The sequence below is a fragment of the Sminthopsis crassicaudata genome, chromosome 4 (assembly GCF_048593235.1).
Source record: "Sminthopsis crassicaudata isolate SCR6 chromosome 4, ASM4859323v1, whole genome shotgun sequence".
NCBI lineage: Eukaryota > Metazoa > Chordata > Mammalia > Dasyuromorphia > Dasyuridae > Sminthopsis > Sminthopsis crassicaudata.
This window is the reverse complement of record NC_133620.1, coordinates 372,490,903-372,515,759: the sequence shown is the minus strand read 5'-3', so window position 1 is coordinate 372,515,759 and position 24,857 is coordinate 372,490,903. Positions and strand designations below refer to the sequence as shown.

Sequence of the window (24,857 nt, the reverse complement as noted above, 5' to 3'; positions counted from 1 at the left end):
TTCTCAGAAACAGTACTTTTATAAAAGGCTTTCTCTTTATATCCATAAAATGATACAATTTGCAAGTATAGAAATGTGTCATAAATTATATGGAATGTTCCTTAATTACAGCTCAATGCAACTTAGCACTTCCCCCCTCCCTAAAAAAACGAGAGAGAACCAAAAATAATACATAACTGTGTGTGCACATACACACATATATATAGACATGTATGTCTACATATATATATATTAGACAAACCAAACATGAAAAAAAAAAATTTCCTCTTTGGTATAAAAATCCACCTCTCGCCTTGAGAGAGACACAAAGACAGACATGATGTAGTTTGTAGACTGCATGACTGACAGGGACATTCTTCTCCAGACTCCATCCACTCTGGGCTCCATTTCCCTTTGTTTCACAGGCCCCCAAACCAAATCATTAAAATCCACACCTCCCTCAGGGAAGAGAAGGGGCTCTGCTCAAGATTGTTTTGGTAATGGAGGAAAACTCTCCTTGTGGATGATGAGAGCACAGCACAAAGGGACAGAGCCAGACAGCTCTTGCAAACTTGGGTTCTGTACATGCAAGCCCAGGCCCAGGCCCAAGCCCAGCGAGCTCTTTCCTGGAGCTTGGACATTATGGGTCTTAGAAAATCTGTGATGAGGGATGAGGACAAGAAACAACCTCCTTCAGAGGCTGCTGGGAGGAGGCAGGGCAGGATTAGAACATGGCCCAGCCATGCTTCTGGGGGCTGAGGAGAGGGGGGGAAGGGGATAGGAATCGCCTAATTCACATTTGGGGGAAGAAAGGGGAAGGAGTGAGGAATCACAGGGTCAAGTTCCCTTTCTTCTGTTCTCCAGAGATTGGGACAGAGCCAGATTTGAGTATTGAGGGAGGGAGTTTTAACTACAAAATTTTTTGGATCTAAAATTAAAGAACTCACATCCTTTTCTTCTGGGCCAAACTTGTTTTTGGCTGCCCTGGAGGTGGCCTTTTCTCACAACTGTTAAAGCTGCTAAATGGGCTAAACCCAATGTCCTGGGGCAAGGGCTCCTATGGCTGTGCCTGGACACCTCCCTCTGGAGCCTTCCTCAGGAGTCAGGATACCAGTCAGAACGTAGAGTCACCATAAAGGCCTCCTGCACTTGGCAAATAAGAAAATAATCCAAACCAAACACAAACAGGAATCTACACAAGACACGAGACGGGTGAGGGGCCCCAGGCCCCAACAGCTTCCGGGCCTTCCAGCAGAATACATTCTTGTGTAATTCAGGAGCAGGGAATCTTGCGGTCCCCTCCAAGGAGTAGGAGTACAAAAATAAGGAAATTTAATGAGTCCCACATTCCCCTTTCATCCACCCAACCTGTGGACTCCCAGGCAGAGTGAGAACGGCTTTCCTTCTGTAATAGTCCTTCTCTTTTTTGGGCTGTTTTGGGCTCAGTGTGTGTGTGTGTTCCCTACTGAAACTGGTCCTTCCTGACCCTAATCCAGCTCTCATACCTCCATCTCTCCACTGGCTACTTTTAAGCCCTCTCAGCTGAGATGTTCTCAGCTTGGTGGGAACAGCAAAAAAAGGAAGGGGAAGAATGGTAGTGAGAGACCAAGGGGGATCGCCACCCAGCACAGGGGAAACTGGAAACAGCTTCTCAGGGACTGTTCCCTTAGGGCCAGGCTGGTGCTCAGGGGCTAAGTCCAGCACCCAGGCAAAGAAAGTCTCAGCACGTCCCTGGTCACCGCCACAGGGGCATCCCAGGTCGTGGCCCCTCAGCCCTTGAGGGGCTTATCAGCACCCCCACTAGGGCTGCTGGCGCTGTCACTCTTTTTCCTGCGCAGGGTCTCAATCCAGCTGGAGCTGGAGCGTGTAGTGAAGCTAGAGAGCGCAAGAGAACTGAGGCGCATGTTTTTCCCAGACATGATGAGCTCCCCAAAGCCCTCCTGGTGGGAGAAGGCATAGCCTGAGCGCCGGGAGCCCGTGCGGCCCACTCGCCGCATGCATCGGTGCTGGGCCTTCTGCTTCTTCCTCACCAGCTGTGTGTAGCGAACCTAAGGGATGACAAGGAAGGAAAGAGGGTCAGGACTCCTCCATTAAGTGAATTTAGCAATTAAGTTAAGAGTTACATAAGAGATGGGAAAGGAGCAAAGATGGGCCACCTCCTATGGCCAAAGCTCTGGGCAGGCCTGCAGAGAGGCAAACAGAATTCAGAGTGTCTAAAGTGAGGGGCAACTGACTGCCATCGAGCCACCCTGGATCCTTGGTAGTCTGGGGAGGGGGGAGGCTCGGCCGGCCTGCCTCCCTTTCATGAGCAACCCGCAAACATCCTTCCCACCCAATAAGGGCTGGCCTCTCACTGTGTCTGAAAGCTCAGGCTTCAGGTCCAACTTGAGGAAACGGAAGGCCACCACGGGCATGATGCAGACCACCGTGGTGAGGACAATGGTGAACCAGACTGTAGGCTGGGCCAATGTGTTCTGGGCATTACCTAAGGAAGGAGAAAACCACCATCAGCCCAAGGAAGCAGGGAAGCTGAGGGAAAGGTGAAGGGAGCTCTTCTGGCCTCCATATTTCTATTGTGATCATTGACTCAAAATTCCAGGATTAGTTCCCTTATTCCTCACATCCAATGAGTCCCCAAGTCTGATTGGTCTTCCTTTACCATTTTTACACTCACCTTTTCCTTTCCATTCCCATGGTCACCACTCCATTTACAATAGCCTCTCCTAACCTTATGCCCTTTTCCCTCTAATCCATCAGCCATATCCATCTACCTAAAGCATTTCAATTATCCTATCAGATTCCTAATTAAAAACTTAAGGACTTTCCTCCATCTACTGAATAACATTCAACCTCCACAGTCAACCTGGACTCCTGCTCCTCACCATCCCTATCCATCCCTTGCCTGATCCCACCTTTACTCAATGGCCACTTCTATCAAAATCCTACCTGTCCTTCAAAGGCCCTTTAAAATGTCAACTCCTCCAAGAAACTTTCCTTCATTTCTCTAGCCAGAAATCTATCTCCTATGAATTCTTAGATCATTGTTTATTCTGCTGCCACCTTTATCACAAGCTGTCCTATAATGCACTTATTTGTGTGCATTCTTCTCTTTTTTTGAGACTGGATATGAAAGTAAATGAAGACTATATATGAAGATACAGATGCTGTCTTAATTATTTTTACATCTCCCAGAATACCTAACACATACACTGCCAATGACACAAGGCCAGCAAATGATAAGTATTTGACCGAATTAATTATAAAAGAGATAGAGGAGACATTCTGGAGTCCTCAGCTGGGCTAGCCTTAGGCAATATTGAGTTCCCTTACTCATCTACAATGGGGCTTGGGGACTCACCCACAAATCGGAACTGGTTGGGAAACATCTCAAAAAGCCCCTTGCTGTGCATGGCAAAGAGGATGGCAAAGTAGACAGCTAAGCTTCCCCAGATGAAGAAGTGGTTGATGGCTGTCCAGTAACCTGTATCCAGCCCGATCTGGTAAGGAGAAAGGAGATCAAAAGCCGAAAGGGCACCACGGGCTGCAGACCAGGGGAAAGCATGCTGGGACGCTCCTCACCTGCACACTGACCACAATGACCAGTGAGGTGGCCACCGTGACGGCAAAGGACTGGTAGTCGGCCAGCTGGGTGCCATCGTCCCGAGTGGCCTCGGCAAACACCCCGTAGGGGATGAAGAACATGAGCACTGATGTGTAGATGCCTTGGGCTATGCAGATGAAGAACTCCCGCTTGTTAAAAAGGAGGTTGAGCTGACCCGGTTCGTAGAGTTTGGGGTACTCCATGCTCCGCTGCTCAGGTACATCCTGTAAAAGGGTGACTCGTGCTGGGATCGAAGTTTAGCTTAGGTTTACAAGGAAAGGAGCCACCCTAAATTCAGCCTTAGTGTCAGTTAATAAAAGCTCCAAGCTGCCTCTTTCCTCCCTCCCAGATAGATTTAGTCTGAAGTCAGCTGCACACCAAGAACCCTGGCTTAACCAACGGTGACCAGGAGACACGATCTCAGCTAATGGCCCCAGAGTAGCACGCACGAGACCTCCCGGCTGGGCGGGAGGGCCCGCCCACCCCCCACATAAGCAGGCAGGGGTTGATATTATGTCACATTCTTCCATTGTGCAGAATTATTCAGGGCAGCCCTCAATCATTCATACCTGATCAAAGACCCCCATGGCCAGGACTGGGAGCGAGGTGTATACAATGTTGTAGAGGGTAATGAAATATTGATCATAGACGGTCTGTAGAAAGGGAGAGACAGAAAGAGGCTTTAGCATACAGGGACTGAGGGACAAGAGAGGAGAACGCTGAAGGGAGGGCCCCATCGGCTCCCTCCCGAAGCACTCAATACCTGGGCCGAGAAGCCGCAGAAGAAGCCAAACCAGAAGTGGACCATGGTGAAAGCAAAATTCTTGTAGAAGAAATAACAAAGAAACTTGCACATGCGCAGATAAGACCAACGCCCATGCACCAGCAGGAGGCGCTGCAGGAACTTGAACTGAGAGAAGGAGTAATCGGAGGCCAGCACCGCCTGGATCCCTTCCTGGCCGCTGATCCCCACTCCGATGTGGGCGGCTGCAGAGAGAAAGGGTGGCAAGGTCAAGAAACACCCACACTGGCCCAGGCCTTCCCTTACTCCCCAGAGCTGGAGTCAGGCAGCCAAGCGGGACTCCAGATAAAGGAAACATCAGCCAAACATCCCACACTGGCACCAGGCATGCAGTCTTTTTTTTTTTTTTTAAATTAAAGCTTTTTACAACTAATTTTCAAAATATGCAGGGATAATTTTCAACATCCACCCTTACAAAACCTTGTGTTCTAAATATTTCCCTTTCCTTCCACCTCTCCCCTAGACAGCAGTGATCCAATATGTTAAACATGTGCAATTCTATACATATTCCCACAATTATTATACTGCACAAGAAAAATCACATCAAAAAGGGAAAAAAATGAGAAGGAAAACAAAATGCAAACAGCAAAAGGCCCATGCTGCGATCCAGTCCGGCACTCACTCTTAATCATGCTGACATCATTGGCACCATCTCCGATGGCGAGGGTCACAGCCTTCTTGTACTTCTTTACCAGCTCCACCACCTGAGCCTTCTGTAAGGGGGTCACCCGGCAGCAAATGACTGCTTTGCAAGCACAGGCCGTCTCCAGAAACTCCAGCTCCATATCTGCTTCCAGGGCATGGGCCTGAGAGACAAAGGACATGTCTCAGATGCCCCTAGCTCTTGCCCGAAAACTACCTCCTCCCCAATACCACCCCTGATGTCCTCTGAAGTCCTGAGGACAGACGAGTGGGGGAGGCTATATGGAAAGCTCTCAGAAAGCTGGGCAGTGACAATGCCTTTTTCTGACTATCCAAACTCCCCAGGAGAGCCTCAGGCCTGCCACATGGGATGGCATCCGTACCAAGCTGTGGCCGTTGATGACCAGGGCATATTCTCCAGTGATAGCCTCCAGGACAGATGTGAGCTTGGAAGAAGCAAGCTTCTCCTGGTAAGAGAAGCCATTGCCTACTGTGCGAGATGACTCCATCATCTTCTCCCGGGCTTTCCTATGCAGAGGAAAGAACAGGCCAGTTGGAATTCAGTCTAAACAACTTTGACCGGGGCAGCCTGGTGTCCACCACCTCACCACTATGGAGTGGGCCGGGCCATTCCCACCACCACCTCAGGTTTCTCACCTGAGTTCCTCCCGCACCTCCAGAACAGTGTGTCCTGTGACAATAAATACTTCTGTCATATCATCTGTCAGCATCTTGCAGGAGTAGCCAATATTCACTGCAGTCTCTAGCAAGGGAAAAACTCAGTATTTAATAGACAGAAAGCACTGGGTGTGAACAGAATCTCTTCTGTGCTGAGAAATAGGAAGGAGATTTAGATTCACTAGGGGAATTTTTTTTTTTTTAATTTTTTATTTTATTTTATAATTATAACATTTTTTGACATTACATATGCATGGGTAATTTTTTACAACATTATCCCTTGCACTTACTTCTATTCAGATTTTTTCCCTTCCTCCCCCAATCCCCTCCCCCAGATGGCAAGCAGTCTTATATATGTTAAATATATTACAGTATATTCTAGATACAATATATGTGTGTAGAACCGAATTTTTTGTTGCACAGGAAGAATTGGATTCAGAAAGTAAAAAATAACAGTTTACATTCATTTCCCATTCACTAGGGGAATTGACCTATTTTAAGATCAATGTCTATTTCATGGGATTAACTCAGCAGAGGAGAAAAACATAAACCAAAAACCTTGAATTAAACAAATATCCAAGACTACTTCACACAAGTGGTCTCACCTTGCTTATCTCCAGTTAGCACCCAAATCTTAATGTTAGCCAGAGTCAGAAGAGCAATTGTCTCTGGAACTCCTTGTTGTAACTTATCCTCAATGGCTGTTGCACCCAGCAGCTGAAAAAAACGACAATTGAAGAGGGATGAGGTCTCATCAGTGTTTTCCATCCACAGTTCCCAGATCACAGGTCCCTGTGCTCCATACCATCATGTCATTTTCCACTTCGTCATAGACACTGGCCAGTCTGTCCTCCCTGCTGTCCTGGGCCAAGCTGGCTCTGAGTCGTCTCTCTGCCCATCCCTCATAGTATTCTTCTTCCAGATCCTTGTAGGCCAGGACCAAAGTCCGGAGACCATCCCCTGCATATTCCTGAGATCAAAGTGGGACTCAAAATCTTTGCCCCTGAGAACGGTGCAAAGAATTGACAGAAAGTTAGAGCCCCCTTCACTCACATTCAGATGATCAGTGGTGGTATTGAGCAGTTCTTGGTTGGATGGGTGAAGTCTCTCCAACAGGATAGTGTCAGCTCCTTTACAGTACAGACGGATCTTGCCCTCTGGATTCCGTACTATAATTGAGAAAGAAGTTCCCACAAAGTTCAAGCAGGCAGATGCTCCCATAATGTCCTCTCCTATATTCTGACATTAGATTCAAGTACCCCTTGGCCTAGAGGGGGCACCTCCTCAGAAAGCAGGATTTCACCCACTCCAGGATGGAACCATCCTCAGCTCTGCCCTGGGCTCCTGACCTCACCTATGACTGACATGCGTTTGCGAATATTGTTGAAGTCCAGAATGGCCAGCAGCTGGTAGGTAATGGCTTTGCCCATCTCATGAACGGTGATTGTCTTTGGAGTACGTGAACGGAACACGAAGCCAAAGTTCCTGGCCGCAGTAACCAGTGCCCCCTCGTCCGGGGACTGGGCTTTGTAGTACAGCTCCCCTGAGGAGGACAAAGCATGGTCACCCTGCATACTCCCTCACTCAAGGCAGTGCCCACAGCAGAACAGAAACCCCCAGAAAAAAACAAGAAACCTGCTTGCACAGCTAAGTCAGCTCCCTCCTCACCTTCGTTCTTTTCTTCAGACATGACTGTGTGACACAGTGAGAGGAGCCTAAAGAATTCGTGAGTATGGGAGTCTCCCACCTTCACTGCTTCCAGCAGGCTCGGGTCCCAGAACAAGAATTTCTTGTCAGCCAGGGGGTTGAAAGAGAAGTCGATGGGCTCAGGCCTCTAGAGCAGACATAAGGTGAGCATGAGAGCAGCCACATGGTTCACAATCTGGAACATTGCTCCTCTGAGTTCCATGAAGGTGCTGTCCCCTAACCTCTGCCTAGTCACTATGTACCTCGAGCTTCCTGCCAGCAAGCCTTCTTACTTCCCCCTCGGTGCCTGAAGACAGGCCATTAATGAGGATATAGGGACTAATCAGCAGACCACAAGTCAGCCTTCCCAAATTTTCTCCCAACAATACTTGCCTCTGGATTACTCCTAGGTCTAACAGTCCATACATTTGAATCTTGTCCATGTTTAATGACTATCAGAATAAAAAATGAGACCAGCCCCTACCTCTCCCAACTCAGCCTTGTGTCCCAGGACATCGAAGACATCACCTGCCAACCACACACATCCCAGAGGAGAGACAAAGAGAGCATTAGAGATGGTATTTCAGTCACAAGAAGTGACTGGGGGTAGAGGATGGAGGAAGGCGTTCCATCATGCACATGGATCCTTGAAGCTAAATCTTTCAGAAAGAATTATTACATCATAAAACTAATACTAAGAGCAACTTGGTAATTCCTACTGACTTTGAAGGAACCCTTCCATATTCCACCCAACTCACAGCATTCTCCCCATAAACAGCTCATTCTGTATCACATCCATGCTTTCCAAAAAGCCTCTCACTCTGATCAGATCCATACTTAAAACAAAACAAAAAACAAAATCCAAAGGATGGCCATTGTGTTTAAGGTTAGTGCAAGAAGCAGTCACTACCTGGACTTAAGCTCTGCAAAAACATCAGCTCCTCTCATGCTGTGGCAGCAGCTCAGCTATTAAGGGCCACAACAGCAGGGCAGCCAATCTACAGGGCATGTCAGAAAACCCAAGACCATATCCCAGAGACTCACAAGGCCCCTTTGCAGCAGGCTGAAGGAATTGCCTACAGATCCACCTGGAGACTCAGAGTTCAGCCTAGAAATGCCACGGGGTGGCCAGTTTCTCAGGCTTCCTACAAGACAGCCAAGGAACTCCCCACACCCAGGAGCTAGGACCAGGGCAACAACAGGAACAGAGCATAAGGGAAGAAATACTCACACCACCCACCCCCAGAGATACTTAAAGCTGACCCTTCCATGGGTCTTCACTGCAGCCCATGTCAGGAGAAGCTGCCCAACAATGAAAAAACTTTCTAGTTAAGGGCTACCCCAAGTGCCCTCACTGCCCCGCGCCCCAAGGCCGCCAGGGCCTCACCGTAGCTTCGCCCATAGATGGAACACTTGTTGAAGATCATGATATTCTGCGTGAGGGTGCCTGTCTTGTCAGAGAAGATGTACTCCACCTGACCCAACTCCTCATTAAGGGTCGTGGTGCGCGCCTCCGCAGGCGTCCGCCTCTTCACACAGTACATCTTCTTGTCCCAGTTGATGAAGTAGCTGTGGCCAAGGCGGATCACTTCCACACTGCATGGGGAGAGGGGGAGGACAGAGAACAGACTAAGCTCAGGACAAGATAAGGGCAAAGGAACACCCCCCACATGAACCACAGGGCATTCATTAGCTGCAGACATCTGCCCGGGGAGAAACAAGAACGATGCAGGAACCTGGGGGCAGGAGGGGGAACGGTGCCCAGGGATGGGATTGGCCACTTACACATGGCAGAGGAACCACTCCAACCCCTGCCCTCGAGTCTCTCTCCAGACAGAAAAGTGGAAAAGACCAGAGCAGGCAGGAGGACCACAGGTAAAGGAGGAGGAGAGGCTGCTAACTAGAAAGGGAACTTCATCTTACCTCAGGACTAAAAATGACAGAAACCATGCAGAGAAAAAAACAAGAGAAAGTATGAGAGGGAAGAAAGCAAAGAGAAAAATAGTGAGGTTGTTGGGCATGCCAGGGCAAACTCATTGTGGAAAAACCAAAAAGAAGATTTTGGCCAGGATTCCTTGACTTCCCAAATTAAAGCAGAAATGGGTCTTGCTACCTGGTTTTAAGACCCCACACCTATTCTGAAGCACTCTGAAATGAAGAGGGAGGGAACAAGAAAACTTAAAGAGGTCAATATTGCTCAATATGCATGTGCCAAGATGTGGGGGTTTGTTGTTGTTTTTTTGAGGGGTGGTATGATTCTTTAACTTATCAAAATGTTTTTACATCTTTTATCTCTGCATATGGGCAATTGGCATTTTCAGAAAAAATCCTATTTCTACAAAAAATTGAGAACTAAAGAGATACTGACTCATATCATCCTGGTACTCTACTCCCACCTCTGATTACAGAACCTATCAAAATTCAATTAAAATACTAGGAAAAATCTGGGTATCAATGAAATCTCCTAAAAATAAATACTGTGCTCAATTTACCAAACATGTCCTCCACCCCATTTTAACCTGATAAAACTTGAAAAGAGGACTTTTTCTTGACTAGGATCAATGACTATCCTTAAGCCTAGAGATTTAATGATTAAATATACCTTTCTCCTCTCAGTAGAGGTGGAAAATGAGGTAAACAGTGTCATAAGTGATCAATTTTTTCATTTTGCTTACATGTACTTTTTGTTGTTAGAAGGAAAGTTTATTTGGGGTAGACTACCAGAAAGAGAGTGACATAAAATGATTTGTTTTATACCTCTGCAACATCTACCAACATACACTATACTACATACATCAGCAGCGATTTAAACAAATTCAATCCCTTTCCCTATCTCCACCAAGAAAGAACCTCAAAAAGAAGGAGCTATCATTTGTTAGTAGCCATGGAAATGAGTCTAGAACTCAAACTTAAAAGACTCTAGTTGAGCAAATATTTGAGTAGCATATACAATCATGCCTCTTCATACTATTTTATATAATATTTTGATTTTTAAGTATTTTTTAATTTATTTTAATTTTTTCAAATTTTAAATTATTTTATTTAAATTAAGTATTTCAATTTATTGGCTCCTTTACTTTTCCTAACTTCTGTTAAGTAGGTAGAACAAGTATTATTCATCTCACTTTTCAAGTGAGAAAACTGGTTCACTGAGATGTAATAAATGACTTGCCTGTGGCCACAGTCAGAACTAGAACCCAGAGCTCTACTCATATAAGTCCAGGCTCTTCCTTACTTTTGGATTTCTCATCATCAACTATACCACTGCCAGAACACTAGTAGACCTTTTAAAATGCTATCTGCAAAACTGCTTCCATATAAATTCCCAAGTCCAAGGCAGTTAGCAAAGAAAGGTACAGAACCTTTTTCAAGAGTTTTCAAGTTTTCAAGATCTGAAGGGATCTTGGAGATCATTTGGTACAAGGCCATCTTTGGAAGAGGTCTAGACAAGTGAAAAGACTTGCTCAGCTTCACAGTGGCAGGCAATGATAAAGCAGGATGGGAATCCATACTTCACGGTTCCACATCCAGTGCTCTACCTTTCTCTGCTCATTCTCACTTAATGACTGGTTTTTTCTAAAGAATCACTATCACATATCACTTCCTGCTTACAAACTTTCAATGGCTTCTCCAGGCCTGCTGAATAAGATAACCTGCCTCAGAGCCCACAGCCGATCTCTAACATGGGTCTCAGCTATCTATCCAGACTTATCTGTCTCTACTGCCCAATCTATATTCCATGTTCTTGGAATATGCATTATCTGAATAAACTTTGCTCCTTACTGAATCTATTCACACCATGATTCCCCTCATTTTGAATACCTTCAATCTTCACTTCTGTCATAACACTACTCAGTCTTCAAATGCCACCTCTCCCAAGAAGCTTCCCTCGCCCTTCTTCCTCTGAATCCCCATAGCCATTTTCTTTACACTTTAGGTATTCTATAATGCCACATGCCAAAGTTACTTAAACTTTGGCAGGTTAGGAGCTCCTTAAGGGCAGATACAATGTCCTGGATGGACTCCATTAATTTGGGGTAAATTATAACAGACTCATAAAAACAGGAAGAACTGCTAAGAGGACTCGCGATGCTTCCAAGGCAGAGAAAGCACATACCTGACATAGAGTGAAATGGGCACCACAGTGTTGAGGATGATAATGTAGGACCAGAAGGAGAGAAAGCCGGAGAAAAAGGCACTGTCCACTGCCTCGTCCCATGGCAGGTAGACCTGGAAGCGTGCTCCGACCTCGTACTCCCAGATGGCATTACCAATAGCCAGAATCACTCCCATGCAGACCAAGAAGCCAAAGATCTGTTGGAGACAGGAGGGGCTCAGCCCTACTGGTAGAGAAAAGTCACCTGACTATCATGTAACTACTCCTAGCCAAATGCCAGTGAGGGTGACCAAAGGCACTACTTCCACTCTGACGACCCTGCAAATAGGGGGCAGCTTCCCTGCCAACTTGGGATCAACCTTTAGTTCACAAAGCTGAAAATGTTAAGAGTGTTCAAGGGCCACCAGGGGGCAATCCAAATCCACTGAGCGCTAATTTCTGCCATATTAACTCAGGAGAACTCTGCCAATGGCCTGATCAGGACCAGGGTGGAAGCTCCTTCACCACAGAAGTTGGCGTCGGGCTCCCTGGAGTGTGTCAGGGGGAGGCAGAGGGGCACAAAAAGGGGAGAAGAACTCAGATGTCTAATGAAGCAAGAAAGAAGTTTAGAAACTGCCAGAATTAAACCTGAAATTTTCCCTCTGGGGTGTTATCCTAAGAAGGAGTAGAAGAAAGACCCCATTATCCTCCTCTAAAATAGCAATGTTTTCTACATAATCCTCCCCCGCTCCAGTGAAGGTACTGTAATCAGGCAAGGAGAAAAGAATCCTTAACGACTGGCCCGTCTCTGGCTGAGAAGCTGCACTAGGGTCCATGCCATCCTAGATCGTTGTCCACCCAGCTGGGATCCAGGAGGAGAGATCACTGTAACTGTTTGTGTTGCTGATTTGTGCGTGTCACTAAGGTTCTTAGAACATTTTTCCAGATCTAAAAGATCCTGAAATAAGCACAGGCTTTGGCTGGATGTCTTGCCGGTGATTTTTAAACCACAACTCATAATTGGAATGCTGACTATGGAAAAGAAACCACAGGAGAGCCAAAAGCCCCAGCAGTGTCCAGCCTTACCCAGAGCACCAGCGTATTCATCAGACGGTCAATGCTCGTCCTCTTGAACTTTGTCCTCCCACTGTTTTGCATCAACTTCGTATCGGGACCTGAAAGGAAAGGGTAAATGGGAGATTTTCTGCAAAGATTTGTGCCCTCACTTCCTGAATGTAGAACTTTAGCAAAAATCCAGGCAAATCCATTGCTAAAATCTGGGTCTGAATCCCTGGCCTTATACATTCGATCAGCCTCGATGTTTTTTCTGCCACACATCTCAAGCACTGCACTGAACTCCTAACTGCCTCTCACTTAATTCCTTGGCTTTTGGAAGGCTCACCTGCAAAGATGACCAGCCCAAAGCACCACTCAGTATTTCGCAGAACACAACCCCGAAGTAGCATGTTCTGGTTGCTCAGAGGGAACTTGTTCTCCTTCCAATAAAGAGTGCCACTGAACTTATCCAACTTGTTGTTGGGGGGTTCACAGATAACTTCACCTGAAGCGAGGAAAACAGTGTTACTGGCCCAGCCATGGTTGACATTTCAAGAAGCAAGCAAACTGGGGGAAGAAAATAGCCTAGTGTTAAAACTCCAATACATAGCACAACAGTAGGAATCTATAACCCATGATGTTTTCATCAAAAAACCTCCAAGTGATAGAGCTCAGTGTATATACCCCAAAGCTAAAAATATTAATAATGAAAAAAGAAAGAAAGAAAGAATTCCTACCAAACCACCCAATTCTGGCCAAAGAAAGGCTCTCCTAGTTCTACTCACCATCAAATTTGGCCAGCTTATTGATGTCCCCCAGTTCTGAGGTCACAGGAATCGCCTGTCGTACTTTCATGTTGGTCTCCCTGGAATGATAATTCCTCAGAATTCTAACTTTCTTCTCCCCTACATTCTGTCCATGGGCACCACAGAGGGTCTGGTCTGACTACTCAATCCTGCTTCCAAAACCCCTCTCATCCCTCAATTCCTAAGTAAAAATGGACTCTAAAATTAAGAACTAACCAAATATTTTTTAAAAGTACAGTAATAATAGAAATGTGAGGTTTGGAGTAACACATTTTGATGCTACTTACCCATCTAATTCTGCTGTCTCTATGTAACATAATCCATGGGGTTCACTGCTGGAGAGGAGAAGGAGATCCGCCTGGAGAAAGAATTCCATGAGGAGCTGATGGCAATCCTGCAACCCCAATAGCATCATCTCCTGCTTCCAATTTAGGTTCTATTGCAAAAAATTCTAGCTCTGCTCATAAACTTGGATAGGGGGAAAAAATAACTTCAGGGAGAAAAAATATTGAAGTCCCATTCAGAAAAGAGGGAAGCATTCAGCTATTCAACAAGTAAATATTAAGCATCTACTATGTTCTAAGTTCTGTGCTAAGCTCTAGGGATACAAAGAAAGGCAAAAACAAAGTAAAGCTAAACCAAAAAAATAGTCTTTGCTCTCAAGGACCTCATATTTTAATGAGGGAGAAAAACATGAAGATAAATTAGTTACATGATTTATCCAAAGAAGATGGAAGGAAATCTCAAAGGGAAAAACACTAGCAGCTAGGCATGCCAAGAAAAGCTTCCTGCAAAAAGTGGGATGTGAGATTGAGTCTTGAAGGAAAACAAAAGATGAAAATGAGCATCCCAAACATGAAAGTCAGGCAGTATGAAGGCATGGAGATGGAAGAGAAAAGTGTCATGTACAAAGAACAAGTAAGCTAAAAGTACTGGATCCAAGGGCACATGAGGGTCAGGGAAGGAAATAAAGAATGACATCTAATATTTAGAAGAATTGAACATTTTTAACCTACATCAGATTGTTTGCTGTCTATGGGAAGAGGTGTGGGGGAGAGAAGGAGAAAAATTCAGAACACAAGGTTTTGCAAAGGTAAATGTTAAAAACTATTTTTGCATGCATTTGGAAAAATAAAAAGCTATTAAAATAAAAAAAAAAGAAAGAAAAACAAAAGAATTACAGAATTTTTAAAAAATGAGATTTAAAAGGTAGAGACCAGACTGTGAAGGACTTTAAAAGCCAAACAAAAGAATCTATATTTGATCCTCAAAATAACAGGAATCTATTAAGTGATGGCCAGGTCAGATCTGTGTTTTAGAAAGATCACTTGACCAGCTTAGTGCAGACTGGACTGGAAGAGGAAACAGGGGAGACCAATTAGTAGGCTACTTTAATAATCAGACAGATAGACGATGAGGGCCTCAACTACAGTAGTAGCTCTGTGAATGGAAAGAAGGGAACACATAGGTGAGAGATGTTGTGAAGGCAGAAATAATAAGAATTGGCACAAAATTGGACATGAGGGATGAGAATGAAACATTTTAAAAGTGACCCTGAAGTTGTGAGACTGGGTGACTAAGAGAATGGTCATAAGAAAGTATGGAAAAAAGGGAATAACCAGAGGCAATAGAGATAACAAATTCAGTTTTGGAAATGTTGAGTTTGAGATGTCTATGGGACAATGAGTTTAAGATGTCTCTTAGGCAGTTATTAATACTGAAGGACAGCATAGACATTAAGAATGGATATATAATCTGAGTATTATAAGCATAGAGATAATAACAGAATTCATGGGAGCTGATGAGATCACCAAGTAGGAATATAGAAGGAAGAAGAAAAAGAGCCCAGGACAGAGTTCTGAGGGATACTTATAATTAGCAGGTTTGACATAGATGAAAAACCAGCAAAACAATGAGATCAAGAGAGTAATGTCCAAAAAATAAAAACAAAGCTAAACAAAACCCAGAGGGTATTCAGGAGAAAAAAGTGATCAATTGAATCAAATGCCACAGAAAAATAAAGATGGATCATGAGAATTGAGGAAAAGTCATTAGATTCATCAATTACAAGATCAAAAGTAACTCTGAAGAAGACAATTTCATTTGGAAGAAGGATTTAGAAGCAAGTAAAACAAGAGAGGAAGAGACATCAAGTAGACAGCTTTCTCAACTAGTCAATAGTTTTTCCAAAATGAGGAAAAGAAATACAGGATTACAAAGAAATGATGGGATCAAGAGTGAGTTTTTTTTGTTTGGTTGGTTTTTTTAGAATGGAGGAAGACATAGGCATAAAGGCAATAGAAGTGGACCCAGTAGATAGGAAAAAACTGAAAGTTAAAAAAGAGAGGGGCCAGGATAGTGGAGGCAATTTTCTGGAGAAGATAGGAGGGGATTAGATCAAGGGTGTAAAGGGAGTAGACCCCTTTCTCCATGTAAGACTGGAGTAAAAAAGAGATAATAAGGTGGAACTCTTGGCAAAAGGCCTTAATTTTTTCAAGTAAAGTATGAGACAAAGTTCTTGGCTAAAAAAAGGGAGTAACATGAGACACACGAGGAAAGACCAAAAGATTTGGAAAAACTGCTGTGAAGAGTGGGATAGTAAATCAATTAGGGAAGAGTAATGTGATTGCTTTGTTAAAAGGACTCAGTTCAGATTACAAAAAATAAATATGTAGTGTACCCAATTTCATGATTTCCTCCAGCTCTGTTCAGCAGCACATGAATAGAAGCAAAGAAGGCAGATGGTGGGAGTAACTCAGGGTTGAGATTTTGCAAAGCATGATCAGCAATGAAATAGGGAAAGAAATTCAAAAAGAGAAGTTAGTGTAAAGTTGAGTTAGTTCTCCAAGAGAGATAACTAGCATTTGTTAGCCATTTAACAAAGTACTTTATAAAACTCTCATCTTATCCTACGAGCCCTGGAAAGTAGATGCTTTTATTACCACCCCCAATTTACAGAGAAGAAACTAAAGCAGACAAGATTACATGATTTGCTCAGGGTCACACAGCCAATAAATGTCTGAGGCTGCATTTGAACTCAGGTTTTCCTGACTCCAGATCCAGTGGTGCTCTATCCACTAGTGGGGCCACAGCTGAGAGAGCAGGGGAGCACCCTGGCCACTGCAGGCATCCCTAAATAGAGTCCTATTCTGCTAAGGGTTACAGAGAATCTTACAATGTCCAGAATGTTACCCAGTTTCTTACCGCCACAAACTGGTTATTTTCTAGCTTTATTATATCACCAACACAGACATTCATCCATTGTTCTTGCTGAAAGGCTGCAGAAGACAAAGAGAGAGAGAGAGAGAGAGAGAGAGAGAGAGAGAGAGAGAGAGAGAGAGAGAGAGAGAGAGAGAGAGAGAGAGAGAGAAACAGCATCAGAGACTAGATTAGTTCTTAAAGAGCCACCATCTATGCCCACGTCCTCCTTCTTTAAGCAGGTACTTACATTCCACTGATCAGCACCTGAGACTGCCGGTTATTCACCTGATTATCACTTTTGTGGCGGAACTGAAGAGAAAAGAAAGACTTGAAATGAAGGACCCCATAACCCCCAGCTCTTTCTTGCCTCCCAATGATCAGATGGTTTTAGGTGAAAACTAGAACAAAGACCTCCCAGGACAACACCATTTGTCCCAGATAAGATTTATTCTGAAAGAACCAAGCTAGGCCCGCCAAGGTATCCGTTAACTTTTGCTGGGAGGATGGAAAACAACTCACATAATCATCAGTGGCATCTTTCACAGCTGTGATGGTAAGGACAAGAACCAAAGGCACAATGGTGGTGAACCAGGACAAGGAGGAGATCTGTGGGATCAACTACAAAGGAAAAAAAATGCATTCCTCTTCAGTTGCCTTGCCTCACTCCTCACCTCCTGCTTTTCTGAGGTTAGTACAGCATACAGTACAAGGGTCACTCACCTGCAGAATGAGGAGGAATAAGAAGTAGGTATTGGCAACTTCCTGGAACTGTTCAAAGAGGTTGACAGGCAGGAAGGTGACAATGTTGTACTTGGAGGTCTTGATGCAGTTACTCTGTTGCAGGGAAAGGGTGGGGGGAACAGATGAGTGTGGGGTGGCTGCATCCTACCCTGCTGACATGTAACTAAATGCACGGACAGCACGCGTGTGAAGTGCCCAGGAAACTGGCCCGTCACGGCCCAGAATCCCAAGGAAAGCCGCGCGCCCCCCTTGGGTTCTTTCTGCTGGGGGGCCGAACGCATGGTAGAGACTGGGACAAGGTCACTCACCGCGTACTGGAACTTCTCATTGTATTCTCGGTCATTGGCCCGGGCCCGCCTCTCTTCCTCTACGGCAGACACAAAAATGAGTGTCAGCAGAGACAGCCCGAGACCCAGCCGCCTATTTTATCAGCCCTGCTCCACTATGTAGGGCTCTACTTTCTTAGAACACGGGAGAGTTATAGAGAGTTAATTCAGATACAGCCCCCAATCCTGGAGCAAAGCGCCAGCTCCACAGCACTGCACACATTAGCCATAGCAGCCTTCTCATCAACATACATTTCAACTGCTGCCCCTCGATTTCTTTAGCCCCCTCCCCCGGCAGGGCTCAGGCAGCTAAAAGAATGCTCTGGGGAACCCCAGCTCCCTTGGCACCTTTGGTTTAGTCATCTTATTCAAGAAGGGGAGAGGTGAAGAAATGGTCCCTTGTCCCTTTCTTCACTTTCCCTACTATAGCTATAGTTCAAAGCACTTCCCCTCGCTGAATGAGGGCAGGGGGAGACACCAGATGAACAGGAGGAGCGTCATAGTGCCCCAAGAAACTACGCCGCTGCTGCAGTGTCCCAGCCCCACATGCAGTCTCCCCAACAGGAGCCACTGACTGTCACATGTCACCAAGACCGGCTCCTTACTGGCCTACGATGACATCAGCTTATTTCAAAGCTCATCTTCAAGTCAGAGGGAGGGGGAGAGGTCAGGGATGTGGGTCGTGCAGACTCAGACAGGGGCTTGGGGGGAGGGGGTGGTAAAGAAGAGGACGAAGGGAAGAGGAGAATGCAGTCATGGCAGTTGCACGCTAGCTCTGCAGCTACAAACCTGTAAACGCTCTGCTCCCTCTCCCCCACAGATACCCTAAATGATGTTTGCCAAAAACATGTCCAACATAATTATCCTAAACCCTTTCTGCAGTTCTTAAATAGATTTTAGGAGTCAAAAGGGAACAGAGCAGGCCCCAAAGCCCAGCCCCACTGAGTCGTAGGATCAACCACCTCGGTACCAGTTTGTACCCAGGGGTTACCGTGACCCTCAGGTTGGGGGGGGAAGGAGAAAAAGGGCTTTTGCTCCCTTAGTCAGCAATTCTGGCCTTTTCTAAACCTGAGAGAGACCTAAGCAGGAGGAAGGAAGGGAGGACGGGGAGGTGTGCGGGAGCACCACCTGCAGAACACACTGCAGTGGTAAACATCAACCCGAATTCCTCCCCCCTCGGCCCCTCCGGCCGCTTCTCTCCCAACTTCCCAACATCGTCTTCCTCTCTGTCTGTCCCCCGAACTCCGCCAGCTCTGCACCGCCCCCTTCCCCAAAATAGCAGGAAAAATAATGTGAGTAATCTGAGACCCCAGGCCAGCAATCCCGAGGGGGGGTGAGGTGCCTGGGAAGGTCAGGAGGGTGTAAGGGAATGAAAGGTCATAGAGGCCCGACGAGGGATCCGAGGACGGCTGGGTTACAGATGGGGAGGTCTGGGGGAGGACGAGCTGATGGGTTCGGGCCAGAGAGCAACGAAGGGGGCAAAGATACAAGGCACCGGTCCGCATCAGAGGCAGTCCCAGAACGCGTTGGGGAGAGGAGTAAAGCAGGGGGCGTAGATGCTGGAATGTCCCAGAGAGGGAAGGGGAAGGGTCACAGCACGGAGACGAGGGGCTGCGGCAGGGGGGCGCGCTCCCCGGACGGGGTCAGCCATGGCGTGGGGAGCCAGACGCAGGACCCCCACGGAGCTGAGGGCTCCACAGACTGAGGGTGGGGAGGGGGCAGGGGTGGAAGAGGGCTGCACAGCGCGGGGATGGAGGCCAGTGGGCCAGAGAGCGGGGGTGGGGACACAGCGGTGGGCCGGGGCAGCCGAGAGGGGATAAAGAGACAGACTGGGAGAGGTCTCGGGGCTAGGAAGCAGCCCCGGGGAGCGGAGGGAATGAGGCGCGCTCCCTCCCATTACCTGTCCCCCAGGAGGGCTTCTTCCGGCTCCAGGCGGGGGGCACCCCTGCCCGGGACCACTTCTCGGGCATCTCCTTGGGGACCGTCATGATCCCGGCTGTGCTGAGGGGTGCAGGCAGCTGGCGGGGTCCCTCCCTCCCTGTCTCCTTAACGGAGGAGGAGAACGAGGCGGCGGGCGGGCGGCCCCCCAGGGACGAGCGGGAGCAGCGGCAGCTCTGAGGGGAGCCCCGGCCGCCGGGAGCGCGCCGCACCAGCCTCCCCGGCCATCCTCGCGGCCGCCGCGCGCTCAGTCCCCACCACCGCCCCCAGCACGCCCCCTCCCCTCACCTCCCGTCAGCCCCGCCCCCAACCGCCCCCGGCTGCGTGTGAGGGGGGCCGGCGCGCGCAAGCGTGCGCGCTCGGAGCCCCGCCCCCTCCCACGACTGCAGGGAGAGCCCACTAGCCTGCGCGCCGCGTAGACGAAAGAGAACGCGCGAGCCCCACCTCTCCCCGCCTCCCCCCTCCCATCTCTCTGGGATCCGCCGGTACGGCTCCGGGACCGCCGGCGTCTCCCAGGGCAACCGTTTCCAACCCGCTCCGGCTCAGGGAAGCTCCCTACCGGGGTGGGGGCGAGACGGGAAGTGGGAGGAGAGGAGGGGGGGGCAGAAGGAAAGGATGGAGTTTGGGGAAAGTAAGGAAAGAAGCAGGAGCCAGAGAGAGGACGGAAACAGTGATGACGAAGAGGGGGAAGGGCGCGGCGGCCGGCCTGAGCGCTGCGGGACCCTGGCTGGTCCCAGCTCCCACCCGAACGTCAGAACTAGAACCCCAGCTTTCCGGGGTTGGGGGCAGCAAATCTGTCTGTACTGGCCGCAGGATCGCAAGCTAGAAGATTGATCAACTGAGCCACTCATTTCACAGATGATCACAGCGGTTCAGAGCGGGAAAGCGAGTTGGGCTAGTCCCGAACTTGGGAGTGGAACCCAGATTTCTGCCGCCCAGGCCGCATTCCGCTCACCACGCTACTTAACCTCGGACCCTTCCTCCCGCAGCGGCGGGAATGCTCCCCAGGCGCAGGCGGGAGTCCCGCTCCCGGCCCGCGGTCAGATCCGTTCCCCTAGCGTTCCTGACGCCTCATGCTACTTCAGGGGAAACTGAGGCTCGCATCGTGACTCGTAACTCATGCAGTCATTGCCTATGCATCTAGGACGGGCAAAGGTAGTGGGGGGGTGTTTGTTTTTTAATTTTAGGATCTTAGGGTGGGGAGAGGTCAAGCCCATAACTATTAGCTCCATTTCCCTTTGGTTTCCTCGTTAAGTTCTCTTTAATTCCTGGCAACAGTCCTGCAGTGATCTCAAAGAGTGACTCCCACCCTCCCTTCCTTACCTGGGGGGCGCTTTTTTGTACACAATGCCATCTCACCCACAGCAGTCCCGGCAAGCCCATGGGAGATCCTGCGGGGAAGAAGGTGGGGGATACATCAAGATAATGACATCTAGAACTGGATGTCCTTTACACATCATAAACTCTGCATGACCAAAATTTCGTCTTTTCCCTCAAGCTCTTCCTGCTCCTAAATTTCCCTCTTACCATTGTATAATTATCCTCTAAATCCCCCATTGGAACCTAGCTGTCAACCTCCATTCCTCACTAAAACTCCCCATTTCCAAACTGCTGCCAAAGCTCGATTTTATCCTTGTAACATCTCTGCCATACTCTCTTTTCTCTCTTCTAATACAATCCCACCCCGGTTTTGCACCGACTTTTATCTCACTCCTGAGCTATTGCAGCAGCTTGGTGGTTGATCTGCTTGACACAAGTTTTTCCCTTATTCGAGTTAGTGCATGCTCAACTTAACTGTTCAAATGACTTTTCTAAAGGTCTAATCCTCTTCCCCCACCTCTTAACAACACACACACACCTCAACAAACCTAAATGTCTCCCTATCACATCCAGGATTAATTACAAAATACTCTATAACGGGCATAATCCTTAATTCACACACACACACACACTTTCCCAATCTTCCACCTTACACGGCTGTATAGACATATTCTGCAGTCCACTGACACTGACCTCCTTGTTGTTCTCAAAGAAGACACTCCATTTCCTGACTCTGGGTATTTTCACTGGCTGTTCCCCCTGCATGGAATGCTCTCCCTCCTCATTTCTGTCTCCTGGCTTCCTTCAAGTGCCAACTAAAATCCTACCTTCCCAGGAAGCCTTTTCCAATCCTTATTAATTATAGAACTTTCTTTCCATGGATTATTTCCTACTTATCTTAAATGTAGCTTGTTTGTATACAGTTGTTTACATGTTATCTCTCCCTTTAGATTGCAAACTTCCAGCGGACAGGAATTGTCTCTGATCTTTCTTTGTATCCCAGGCACTTAGCTTTGTGCCTGGTACACAGCAGGTGCCTAAATCAATGTTTTGGGTTTCCCCATCCTCCCTCCAATGCATACATTTTCAAATTATGTCATTATCCTTTAGTCCTTTAAGAACAAATTCCTCCTCTAATGGGACTCAAAAATCTCTTTTGCTGACCCCTTTATGAATTTTTAATTCAATTAGTTAAACACATATTAAGCACCTCTTCTTAATAAAAGTTATGTGCTTTTAATTCTAACTTGTATTATAGTTACTGTTTACATTCTCCTTCCCTATTAAATTATCAATTTTTTGAAACAGGGACTGTCTTTTTTTTTTTTTAATTTTCAAAATAGGTACCCCTGGCACCAAGCACCAAACTTATTCGCAAATTGTAGTATTAGTTCACTAAATCCTGGTTTCCTCAGCTCCAGCCTTCAGCCTGTACTGCTCAGTGATCTCAGAGAATAATGATGGCGCTTACTATCCCCTCCATCATTTCCCTCTGTGCTAATCTTGGGGACACTTCACCAGATGCCCCACTCAGAGAGTCTCTCCATGAGAGAAAAGGTGTATTTTCAAAAGCAGAGTCCCACAAGGAGAAGCGCTGAGGAAGCTTTCGAGAACATGCTAGGAAGCACCTGCCAAAGTATCCAGAAGAGGATAGGACCCCTCCTTCAAGCAGAAGCTTCCTTTCCCCTCAATCCAAGAACTCTGGTTGTTACCTCCCCCCAAGGCTGTCACATTAGAGGTGTGGCCTTCACTTCCTGTAGCACCAAAAATCTCTTCCTCTTAGAATGGGTTCTTAGAATGGCTAACGGGTTCTCTTTCCTCTGGTTGATGGAGAAGTCTCCAAAGTTCTTTCAGATAACTACTGCCTCCCCTCAAAGACATCTAGTTTGAGAACCTGAGAGCACTTTATTCCGGCCCAGAAAACTTAGGACCAAGGGAAGGTAGTGAGACCTTTCTGCTATGCTACTCTTTCCTTCTCTTTCTCCACTCCCCTTATGTATCCCAGAGTTTAAATTGGCTTGTCCACCAAGGGGCTGTTAGAAGCATCTCCTCCCTAATTAAGCCCGGTCCAGAGAAGGTTGCCAACCTAGTACCTGCCCCTTTCACCACCTCATTTTCCTAACATACCAGGGTGGAGGTTTTCCCTCCTTCTGTCTTCAAGACACACCCCACAGCCTGTCAGCCCCAAGAGATACTAATTGCCTGTCTACTCAACCTATGTAATTATAGACTCTGGCTGGAGCCCCAGTCACACACATACCATGTTCTCCCTAAGCTGGCTCAAAGTCCCACCTCAAATCCCAAATCCGGGATCAAGTTGGCCAAAAGTTTTGCCCTGCCCCTAACCTCAGAATCTAGGGGTGTCTAGCTCAGAAACTATAGGAGATACAGCCTTTATCCACATTTTGGAGATACCAACCCCACCCAGTCTGGGGAATGACTCATGGGTGGGTGGGGTGATGGGGCAGAGGGGAGAAAATGGAAGTGAGAATAGGACATCACGAGGTTCCTGTGACTCCATCAGCAATCTCAGACCCACCCTGAGGTTTAAGTGCAATTTGGAGACCACTATCAGACCCTGGGGAGAAAATCCTTTGGGAGATAGTTAATGAAAGAGACCAAAGTCCTCTCTGGAGCCTCAGATGCCTCTTATTCCTGCCAAGAAAATTATTTCAGCCTCTCGGACTCAGGGGAGAATCAGAGTGGAAAATTAAACTCCCAGCCCTTGGGAGTCTTCTCACCCCGACTCCATCCAGTTTCAGGGACTCGACACCTGGAAGAGATCATGGGAGAGGGGGTCCAGACCTTACCTTCCTCCCAAACCTAGTCTCTGGGACTGCTCAGGGACAAGCTAGTAGCCAGATTTTCCGTCTCCACTCCCCCCCAGACCCCTGTAGAGACACCCACCCAGTATAAATAGCTACCAATGGGAAAGAAGCTGAGCTGCTTTGAGACTGAGAGGGAAAATAGTTGTGATAACTCCTCTTCCTAAGCCAAGATATCACCCTCCCTCCAGACAGAGCCCCTCTCTCAAATGTTTCTTCCCTCCTTTTCGGAGGATTTTAAAACAAATATTCAGGGATATATCTAAGTGTTTCTGAGGGGAGGGGGGAGAGAGAGAGAGAGAAAGAGACAGAGAGGAATCCAATCCACTTCCCAAAGTCAGGAAAAGAACCCCGAAAGTTCACAGCTCCCAGGTTCACTGACTGGCCAAAAGCTCCTCTCCCCATCTTTAAGCTTTAGAGGTGAACAAGATCTTCACGTCAGGGAATGTGGCCCTCCTTTTTCTATCAGTTCTGCTCTGCCCCACTCTCCCTCCGAGCCCACTTCTACACAAGGGCACTCAGACAGAAATCACCCGCCGGTCCCACATCGCCCCAAAGCCCCCTTTTTGCCAAAGTCTCCTCTCTCCCACTGTTTTTCTTCAATATCACTTCCCCGAACTCTCAGCCCCAAATCTCTCCTCCGCGCAACACTCTGATCTCCCGCGCCCCTGCCCCGGTTCCCCTCCCCACCAGCCCCCCTAACTTCCACAGCTTCTCTCCTTCCCCGAGTCCTGCACGCTCGCACTCAGTTCCCCTTCTCCGTTTCACCCTAATTCCGGGTTTCCCCGACTTCTCACTCCCCCTCCCCTTCTTCCCCGCCTCGCGCCCCCGCCTGTTCCCCAGGACCCCGCTCTTGGTTTCTAGCTTTATTTCCGCCCCCTCTACTCTGCCTCCCAGGACAGCGGCCGCCCCGTCCCCTCCGCTTTCCCAGCTCATCCTCATCCCCGAGCCGCCCGCGCTCTGCCTCTCCCGGCTCCCCGCGCTCAGCCCCTTCCCCTCCCTTCAGGACCCGGCACGGCACCCCCGCGGGGCTCCCTGCCCCCTCACCTCTCCTCAGCTCTCAGCGCCCGGCGCCGGCCCCGGCGGCCCTGTCCTGCCCATGCCGGGGGCTGGGGCGGGGAGCGCTCGGCTCCCCGCGGGCTCCCGCCCCCCCACCCCAG

At 47.7% G+C, this 24,857-nt stretch overlaps 1 protein-coding gene across 3 annotated transcripts; it reads right to left on the bottom strand.

The window, feature by feature from the left end:
* Positions 1 to 24,844, bottom strand: ATP8B2 (ATPase phospholipid transporting 8B2). 3 transcript variants are annotated; one of them, XM_074262149.1, is made up of 28 exons: positions 24,745 to 24,844; positions 20,876 to 20,943; positions 17,597 to 17,655; positions 17,268 to 17,381; positions 17,067 to 17,165; positions 16,795 to 16,856; positions 16,551 to 16,623; positions 13,634 to 13,704; positions 13,326 to 13,405; positions 12,887 to 13,045; positions 12,571 to 12,659; positions 11,506 to 11,702; positions 8,776 to 8,984; positions 7,873 to 7,916; positions 7,371 to 7,536; positions 7,057 to 7,245; positions 6,756 to 6,871; positions 6,508 to 6,672; positions 6,308 to 6,419; positions 5,682 to 5,787; positions 5,408 to 5,552; positions 5,005 to 5,188; positions 4,344 to 4,567; positions 4,150 to 4,233; positions 3,559 to 3,804; positions 3,338 to 3,476; positions 2,334 to 2,464; positions 1 to 2,027 (listed from the first exon to the last, which is right to left on the bottom strand). In XM_074262149.1, exons 2-28 carry the CDS (start codon positions 20,904 to 20,906, stop codon positions 1,749 to 1,751), a joined length of 3,573 nt encoding a protein of 1,190 aa, XP_074118250.1. In that variant the 5' UTR covers positions 20,907 to 20,943; positions 24,745 to 24,844; the 3' UTR covers positions 1 to 1,748. The 3 variants fall into 3 exon arrangements, with proteins under 3 accessions (XP_074118250.1, XP_074118249.1, XP_074118248.1); XM_074262148.1 differs by lacking the exons at positions 20,876 to 20,943; positions 24,745 to 24,844 and adding exons at positions 16,752 to 16,757; positions 19,515 to 19,771 and having other exon boundaries at positions 16,551 to 16,624; positions 16,802 to 16,856; XM_074262147.1 differs by lacking the exons at positions 16,795 to 16,856; positions 17,067 to 17,165; positions 17,268 to 17,381; ... (1 more) ...; positions 20,876 to 20,943; positions 24,745 to 24,844 and adding an exon at positions 16,027 to 16,050 and having other exon boundaries at positions 16,551 to 16,614.
* Between the last annotated feature and the right edge of the window lie 13 nt (positions 24,845 to 24,857).

Coding starts and splice junctions, on each gene's coding strand:
- ATP8B2 (XM_074262148.1), bottom strand. CDS start 19,602: ATGACGGTCCCCAAGGAGATGCCCGAGAAGTGGTCCCGGGCAGGGGTG. Junction 7,917..8,775: donor CATCTATGGGCGAAGCTACG/GTGAGGCCCTGG, acceptor TGTGGTTGGCAG/GTGATGTCTTCGATGTCCTG. Junction 3,805..4,149: donor CCATGGGGGTCTTTGATCAG/GTATGAATGATT, acceptor ACCCTTTTACAG/GATGTACCTGAGCAGCGGAG.